This window comes from Dioscorea cayenensis, chromosome 16 (assembly GCF_009730915.1).
Source record: "Dioscorea cayenensis subsp. rotundata cultivar TDr96_F1 chromosome 16, TDr96_F1_v2_PseudoChromosome.rev07_lg8_w22 25.fasta, whole genome shotgun sequence".
NCBI classification, from domain to species: Eukaryota; Viridiplantae; Streptophyta; class Magnoliopsida; order Dioscoreales; family Dioscoreaceae; genus Dioscorea; species Dioscorea cayenensis.
The window spans coordinates 5,525,165-5,534,557 of NC_052486.1; the positions used below are offsets into that span (position 1 = coordinate 5,525,165).

At 40.4% G+C, this 9,393-nt stretch overlaps 1 protein-coding gene across 1 annotated transcript; it reads right to left on the reverse strand.

Moving 5' to 3' along the window:
* Positions 1-7,259: 7,259 nt before the first annotated feature.
* On the reverse strand, positions 7,260-9,381 carry LOC120278458. The gene is made up of 3 exons (XM_039285252.1): positions 8,388-9,381; positions 8,114-8,321; positions 7,260-7,719 (listed from the first exon to the last, which is right to left on the reverse strand). Exons 1-3 carry the CDS (start codon positions 9,379-9,381, stop codon positions 7,260-7,262), a joined length of 1,662 nt encoding a protein of 553 aa, XP_039141186.1.
* Positions 9,382-9,393: the final 12 nt, after the last annotated feature.

Here is a 9,393-nt window from a genome sequence, read left to right on the forward strand (position 1 = left end):
TTGAAGGACCCACTCGAGCTAGGTTCACCGCGGCTTCCTTGATGCTATGATGGAGGAGGAATCGATCAAAGTTGGTGATGAAGCGCCTCCAAAGCCGCAAAGACCTCCTCTCCAAACCCCTAGCCGTCTCACCCCTCAAGAGCCGCACAAAAAGATGAGAAAGAATAGGGCAAAAACGGCTATTTATAGGCCTTAGATCGCGCCGCCACGTGCCCTCATGCGCCCGTGTGGATTTTTCCACCCGGCCGTGAGGGTGCAGGGAATTTCACGCAGCGTGGAATTTTCACGCGGGCGTGTGAATAGTAAATTCGCTACAGCACTACTACAGTAAAATTGCTACAGTGATTTTCACAAACCGCGGTCCAAACACTCTTCTCTTGAGGCCACATGTCCGGGCACACGTCCATGTGGTATGCAATAAAAACTTTTTCTTCATCGACGTATCTTTGAGAGGTCTTGCAATCTTTTACAAAGAGAAGGAACATGAAGATGTGACTGCCTTTTGTGCCCTTCCAACTAGTGAATTGACTTGAATCTTCTTGGAAGTTGGCACACATCTCCACGTTTATGAACTCCTCTCTTGTCTTGGTCCTTGAATTGAATATGAACTCCCAACATTGTGTCGTTATAGCCTATCTTTGCTTCCTTTTTACTCTTCAAGGCATTCACAACCTATATCCACAAAAGAACACCAAATACACAATATGAGACATAAACCATGGTAAAAATGATGCTCAATGCATGTAAAATATATATAAAAATATGTCTACTCAAGCAGTTATCAACCACACGGGTGACCGCACTTTTGGACAAGAAGACCATAGAACAAGATGTCATTTTGTGATGAGAAATCTAACTCTAAGGACAACGACTAGCATGCACACTTTGTTTTCTTGTTTAGACTTTATTTTCCAGTTTTTGTGTTTTCTTTATGTTTAATATTAGTTTTTACATGATTACTCCCCATCTCTTCTTTGTAAATTTTTTGTGAAATGATGATGTCCACTTTATGCCTTGTAGGGAATTAAGGAAGCTTGGTGAGCCCTTCTTCCATTTGGTGGAAGGCCGACCCAACATTTATAGCTCGCCATACTTTGTGTTTGGGTCGCACCTTGCCCTTCGCACAAGATGAACGAAGGAAGTTCGTTTTCAACCTCCTCTATTGTTTTATTGCAAATATTGTCTTGTTCTTTATGATCAGTGTACATTGGGGACAATGTACAACACTAGGTGTGGGGATGGGTGTATTTCATGTATTAGGGTCATATTTTACATGCTAATGCTACCCATGATGGCTTGTTCATTATTGTATGACTCTTCTAGCATGGATTAATGATTGATTTGAGTTACATATTTGTTGTTGTGCTCTATTGAATCATGTTTCAACTCTAATGTTGTCTTGTGCAATGAAGTTTTTTATTGATGCCCTGGGAATAGCCAACTTGACTACTCTAACTCTCTTGTATGCTTAACACTCAACTTTGAGTACTTAGTCTTAGAACATTAAGTTCTATCTTTCAGTGAACTCTTAAGAACATATAAGTCTTGTTGAGCTAGCCCTAGTTTTTGTGGCTCATCTTCCCTCGTTACTCTACTTATTACTCTGGGATCGCTACGCCTCCATCTTGTGACTTAAAAAGGCTTTTTTTTCTTGGTGATTAATGGAGCTTTTGTTTGGACTTTGGTCCTATGTTTTTTAACCTTCACATGAAATGTTGCCAAATTAAAATTGGTGTTTTCTGCTTATGTTGTTGTTGTTGTTGTTGTTGTTGTTGTTGTTGTTGTTGTTGCAATTCTCTTGTTTGTTTAATTATTTATGCCACTTGCTCTATAATGTTTGATCTCTCTATGGAAAACTTTTCTTGGATAGTTTACCTCTTTTGCTTACATTTGATATTATTGTTAGTGCTTTTAGGATCTTTTTCTCCCTATAATTGAATCAAATCAAACCACATATTTGTCATGCTATTGTTCTCTCATATCTATGTTTTACTTGAAAGTTATTTTTAAAAATTAGATAAAAGTATATTTTCTCCTTTCTTAGGGATAACATGATACTTGATTTGTTATATATATGAAAATATGAACCAATTACCAAGTAGTCTATTGGTAGTCGAGTCCCCATTAGAACTTTTCACAAGTGGTGAGAGTTTGAATCATGGATGAGGACATATTTCTAGGAGTGTGAATAGTAATTATGTGCGGGTGGTCCCAACGCTCACGTGTGCGGCAGGCCCCGTCCCAATTTACTCTGCCAAGGCTTAAACAAATTTGTATGAATAAATACAAATTTCCCTTTTTATTCAATATTATAGATATAAGAAAGAGAAATATGCCAAGAGTAGAAGTAGAAATGGCAATATTACATGTCAAACGGCATCAATGTAAGAATTGTCTTGAGCAAAAGGATTAGTTAAAGCAACCTATCTACTATGATTTTGAGTAGGATTAGTTAATTTGTTTTAGAAGAACCTGATTTATATGATCTACGACCCATATAAGACATCCTCTCTGCAAACTTTAAGTGTGTCAAGTAATCAGTTTGGCGTGTCCAAGATGAGGATGTAGTGACGTGTTCATCAATACTTTAAAAGTCGTGGGAAATTTGTCCCACTGAGTACTTATTCCTGCTTTAATTTATTTGTCTGGAAATGAACAAAAAGTCCCTCCAAAGTTCAGGTATTTATAGAAACACCCTTCTAGTTTGAATATTCACAGTTCATCACTCCTTTTCCGTACATATGAATATTTGGTCCTTGCAGTTGCTAACTCCATGAATTTTGAGGAGAAAATACCGAAATGCCCCGCCAGTTACATCAATGATATGTTCTCTCTCAACATTGGGAAGTGGAGGGTTAAGCGGCCACGAATACCGAGAGGGGAGTGTTGGTTCCTGTGCACGCCTTCTCTCAGTTGCCCCTTCACATTCTGAGACTTGCCCCTTCAGATGCTGAGAGTTACACACATTGAAGCCCTGTGTTCAACTGAAGTATTGAGAAGAAGTTTGCCAGAGCTTTCCAGGGTCTTCATTGTTGTTTCCTTGACACCATCTCCATACTCTTGAATCAGCGAACCTGAAGGTATTAATGGAATATTGTAGGGTTGTTTTTACATCGCTGTTTTTGGTTTTTAGGGTTTTGTAATTGAAGGTTTTTTAAGTTTTGTTTGTTGTGTATGATCCAGACTTAAATTTGGAAAGTTGTCGTTCTTTCTCGAATGGAAGATGATGTTTATAAACGTGTGGTTTTAGTTTTAGCTTTGTCTTTTTTTGCCTGTGTTGTTTACCCCTTAAATTAATCGGTTTTCATTTAAATAAATGTGTCTCCACTTATAATTTCTAGCTTCCACTTAAATATTATTGATAGTTCTTTAATCCTTCTTGGTGAAGGTATTGGACATATGGCAACCAATCTTGTAAACGGCAGGTGTTATTTGGTCTCTATAGCGGAAACGATTGCTGAGTTAAGACAAAACATGAGTTCTAGGTATTTAGAAATCATCCGGAGTACTCCTTTCGCATCGTTAATTGAAATTGAACCTGTACTACAAGAGAGGGGATTGCTCGATGCTCTGTTGCAGAGATACGATGAGCGCTCCCAAAAATTTAAAATTGGTGAGAGCTTGTTGACGTTTAGGGCCGAAGATGTATCCATTATTCTTGGTCTCAGATGCGATGGGGATGCGGTGGTTTTAAAAAAGAGAAAGCCACATTCAGAATTTGAACAAAAATATTTCTCAAAAACCTATGAAAGACATAGGGAAGCTATAAAAAAAAACTCTTAGCACACTAGTCCGGAAAAGGGAAGAAGAAGAAAACTTTGTGAAGATATTGTTGGTATTCATCATGGGGACCATGCTGTTCCCGAACTCATCATGTTCTATTCCCAATTGGCTTGTAGACTATATAGACGATCTTCCCGTAATGCGGCGCTATGCATGGGCTCAAGCCACACATAAGTGGCTTATGGATGGCGTCCCGCAAATGGCCGCCAGAGTTCAAGCAAGATGCTCTGGTAAGAAGACAAACACTGGCTACTTGCGAGGATGTGATGTCGCTCTAAATATTTGGTTCTACGAAGTAACTAGCACCGGCAAGAAGGTGCAATTTGGTAACACTCCCCGGATCCTGTGTTACGAGGTAAACAGTTTCAAGAAGCAAGCATCCATCGGTTCATTGCTATCATCAGTCGAGGGGAAAGAGGTATTTAGTTTATACTTAACTTATTTAGTGTCCGCTTAATAATTTTCTTTTCCGATTTAAATGTTTAGTTTACACTTAATATATTTAGTTTTTGGTTAAGTTTTCTAGTTTTCACTTGCACAAAAATGTTTTTAGTTAACTTTTAGGTTTTGCACTTAAAATATAATTTTTTTGCTTAATAAATTAGTGTTTACGGTTAAAATATGTAGTTTAGACTTAATTTGTTAAGGTTCCGCTTAAGAATTAATTTTGATTGTTGTTTTAAGTTTTTCGTTTGAGTATCATTGTTTACCTTGACTGTATGTCATTTCCACATTACAGTTTTCCACCCTCGCCCTGACTAATGCCGAAGAAGAAGCTCTTGTCAGGACAAGCCACCGTGGAGAAGAAGTGGTTAGCAAAATATGTCTTGACGCAAAATCTGGGGAGAAATCCACAGGGAAACGTGGACGGTCTCCCTCACCACCGAGGAGCCCACCACGTCGGGGTCGACATGGTTCTGTTTCTGTTAATCCACCGAGGGGGTAATTGATGAAGACATTGGGTTAGATTTACTGAAAGGTTTTGAGAAGTTGTCCGAAATTGTTGGTGGGCTTCAAACCAGAGTTGAACTAATTGAGGGTCGTAGCCCTTCCAATGTCACACCGACAACTGACGACACCAAGGATTTGCCACCGAAATAAGAGGCCAGCAAGAGATCTCGAGTGAAGAAGGTTCCCTGTAGCCGAAGACAACCATTGCCTATTCTCGTATCTAATGTTTCTGATTATGCTCCTCTCAAGCCAGTTACACGACAATCTACAAAGTCTGCGATTTCGCAAGCCGATTGCCAACCAGAAGAACGGCCTCTAAAAATTGCCTGAAAGGGCAAAGTCAAGACAAACTCAATTCCCTAGTCACCGAGTTCGTCTTTCGGACCCACAGCACCATCCCCACGCCCTTCCCTCTCCGCACCAGCCAAGCAATCCCCACCCGCTTCCCCCTCCACACTCGATCCGTCATCCCCACTCCCTCCCTCCTTTACAACCAACAAGCAATCCCCACCCGCTTCCCCCTCTGCACCCAATCCGTCATTCCCACTCCCTTCGCCCTCCGGACCCGTGCTATCTTCCCCAATCCCCTCCCTCTCCGGATCCGCGCAACCTTCCCCCGTCCCTTCCCACTCCGGACCGGTGCCATCTTGTCCATTTCCTTCCTTCTCTAAACCGACGAAGCCATCTCCACCCGTTGTACCACCAGTCGACGTCACCGAAAACGTCAACGTCAAGTCTATAATCGAATCACTAACATCCTTGAGAAATGATCTGCCCCTTCGTCGGATGAGAAGTTTGGAAATGTGGAGGACATCCACAGCGACCCTGGCTCGGTCATGAGGTATCGAACATGGAGGACATCCACACTGACTCCCCGAATCTAAAACTGTCTCCGTCGACAAGCGCGAAACCATCAAGCCGACACTCACGATGAGGCGTCGGTTGTCATCCCAAAACCAATACCGGAGGCGTCATCAATTGAGAGCAGGCGGTGGTACCGACCGAACAAGTTACTCGGACTTTTTAGGGTACCACGGAACAAAGCGTCCTGCCGGTTTATGAGATTAAATAAAGTCAAACAGCGACAATCGACCACTTTCTAAAGCGTCCGATGGACATGTAAGCATCCTGTTTATACTTTTATTGTCTTCACTTCACTTAAGTTTTAATGTTTACACTTAATTTTAATGTTTTACGCTTACATTTTAGTTATTCCAATTAAACTTACATTTTTCCGCATAAGTGTTTATGTTTTCACTTAAGTTCAAAATTTGCCTCTTAACTTCAAAGTTTTCCAATTAAACTTATATGTTTCCGTATATGTTTTAATGTTTCCACTTAAGTTTCAATATTTTCCTCTTACCTATAAATGTTTCCACTTAAGTTAAAAAATTCCCGCTTAATTTACAATGTTACGCTCAATTTTAGTGCTTTGATCCGGTAGGACTTATGTCTGGAAGAACGATGTGTCATACACCACTCGGGCCCGTGTCTACTCTCTGTTGGAAGGGAAGGAAATGGTCGCTGATGATGTGATGGAAGTATATGTATTGATAATCATAGAACAGATGAATAACGAACCGTACCATTACAATGTACGCTCAGCAATCACCCGACCACTTGCTCTTTTGATGTCCTCATCAAAGCACACAGAAGAAGAGTCATTGGTCATGATGGCTGATGTTGTACACCGGTTTGCGGATGTCGACGTCATCTTGATGCTTATTATACTTCATGGTTACTTCCATCTCCTCGTACTCGATAAAGTGAAGAAGGAATATATTCATTATTCCTCATCTGTCAGTCTGAAATATGATCAAGATGCCATCCACATGGTAAACAATGTTTTCATTCATTTAAACTGTTTCTATTTTCGTCGCCGTTTGGCTTGACCGATGCATGTTTTGTTGACAGCGGGAACTATTTGATAGATGTTTAGCAATCAAATTTGGTGATAACTCGACGGAAGCTTACCTTTTTTTGAGACACTGAGCGAGGTGCCCACGGAAAAAAAGCCGGGTATAGTCGATTATCCAGTCTATGTCATGCATTTTATAGAGCAAATACTCGCTGGCGAGAAACTAAAACTCCCTAAACAGCCATTCCACACTTGCGTCTACGTTTCGCGGCTCACATATTGATGGATGGCGTTGCCTATGGTCGCCTAACTTCCGGAGAATCAAAGAACTGTTAGGATATGTTTAACAATACGTTCTCATTAACTTGACTTTTCTTCTAGTTTGAGTTCTCGACATGTACTTATTTGCATATCACTATGATGCTTTGAACAAGAGTTGTTTGTCATGCACGTATATGCTTGTCTACTTAAAAAGAATCGTTCTTAGTTAAAATTAGTTCATCTCTGCTTAAATATCAGCTCATCTTGCTTAAATTTCAGTCCATCTTGGTTAAAATTAGTTGTTTTCACTTAAAAATTAGAACATACGGCTTTTTGTTGTGGCAAGCTACACGTAAAATAACATCATCTAGTCGATCGACTATCGATGCATTATAGGATCTACTGGTTATGACCAGACATCATGGCAACGGCTGCATCGTAATTCGTGAACGATTGATGCTTGTGACTCTAGACGCTTCTGTCTTGGCCGACCAACTGGCTTCTTGGTGATTGGAGGGCGCACAAGTAGTTCGCGATTGATATCATCTGGTTTGTCATTATCTGGTACTGGGAATATGGCTTCTGTATATGCTTGTCGGTAAGAGTCCACTATGAAGTAGTCATCGACATATCGATGAATATTTGTGTCTGTCTGTAGTATTGCCGCACATGCATGTTTGCATGGAATGCCATATACCTGCCACCTACGACATGAGCATGTCCAAGCGTTCAAATTGATGCAGTAGTTTTTCTGGTCAACCACTTCAAAATGGTCACCGTCGGAACGACCAACCAGTAGGTTGCAAGACTCTTCAACAAGTTCCTCAATCTTTCGATGTATGACAGGACATAGACGTCTCTCCCATCTGAGATTGTTCACGTCGATGACACAACATGCCCATCAACTTAAACCTTTGTACAAAAGAAGAATCATGAAATAATAAGCGGAAATATTAAAACTTAATCGGAAACACTATAATTTAATCGTAAACGATGTAACTTAAGCGGTAACAATTAAACTTAAGCGAAATATTTGAAACTTAATTAGAAAATTATAATTTAATCATAAACAATGCAAGTTAAGCAAGAAATCTTAATATTAAGTGATAACAATTAAACATACGCGAAAAAAATTTAAACTTAATCAGAAAAATTATAATTTAATCGTAAACTATTTATATTAAGCAGAAACAATTAATATTAAGCGAAATAATTGACACTCAATCAGGAATAAATAAATTTAAGCGAAATGGTGCGTACCTTATCGAGTCTACCATGTTTGTGACAGGGAGATGGCGTGCCTCTTTTATCCATGCATTAAACGACTCCGCCACGTTTGAGTACATATCCCCCCATCTCTCACCTTTGAACATGTAGTTCGCCCAGTGTGCCAAATCAGATTTCTGCATCAACCATTGATGTGCATCCGCCGATGTGTTTAACAGATCGGCAACAGCCTCATCGAATTCTTTTTCAGCACATGAAAACACAATTCTCGATAATATAGACTAGCACCTTTCTTTCAGTGATTTGCCAAGTCTGACATTTGCTTTCATGAAGTTTGCTTCCAAGTGGCGCAAACAATATACATGCGGTGAGGAAGGGAATACCTTCGCGACAGCATTGATAAGGCCCTTGGACCTATCAGATATAAATGTAATAAGTTTCACATATTCATCATTATCATATATAGTATCTCCAAGCTTTGACAAGAACCACGTCCAGTTCGCATCTGTTTCATTATCTACGATTACAAATGCCACATGAAAAAAACCATCGTTCCCATCTTTTCCCGTTGCACCTAACAAAGTGCCCATGTATTTACCGAGCAAGTGAGTTTCATCTAGGTACAGCAATGGCCTACATCCTGTCTTGAAACCAATGACACATGCTTCAAAGTCAAAAAACGCACGCTTGAAACCGGGACTGTCATTCTCTACGATAGCAACGCTACCAGGGTTTGTCACTAACACCTTCTTCGCGTACCACATCAATAAGTCATAGCTCGCCACCTTACTCCCATGCAAAACCTCCTTGGTGACCTCTTTCCCTAGCCAAGCTTGTTTATAGGATAAATAGACACCTTGGTCTCGCAACATATCATGCTGAATGTCAATAGCCCTATACAGGGGACGGTCATTCAGCTTATGTATGACACGTGCACTCACCCACTTTTTTGATGCCTTGGGATGTAAGGATTTGCCAATACAGCCACCACACGTGTGTGTGGGATACATCGTCTTGATCCTAAATGTCTGGTGGTTACCTTCCATGGACGCGTGGGCACGCCATTCACAACCTTCAGCAGCACACTTGACAGTCACTCTCTGCTTGTCATTCTTGATGAATGTAAAGATAAAATTGCGTTTGATAGCAAAATTCCTAAGTGCATCTTTAAAATGTTCACTGTCAGAAAACTGATCACCGACTTCCATTGAAACAATCTCTTGATCTTCTGACGAAGGCCGGATGAATAGAACACCCGCAGGTTGTTGATGGGGTGGAAATGTGGCCTTGTCCAGCAACATACTCTCCGAAAA

Bases quoted from the DNA above. Each gene is read 5' to 3' on its own strand.
- LOC120278458 (XM_039285252.1), bottom strand. From the start codon at position 9,381: ATGTTGCTGGACAAGGCCACATTTCCACCCCATCAACAACCTGCGGGT. The intron at 8,322-8,387 runs GCAAATCACTGA...GTGCTGAAAAAG, and splicing joins GAAAGCAAATGTCAGACTTG to AATTCGATGAGGCTGTTGCC. The intron at 7,720-8,113 runs GTACGCACCATT...GAACAATCTCAG, and splicing joins AACATGGTAGACTCGATAAG to ATGGGAGAGACGTCTATGTC.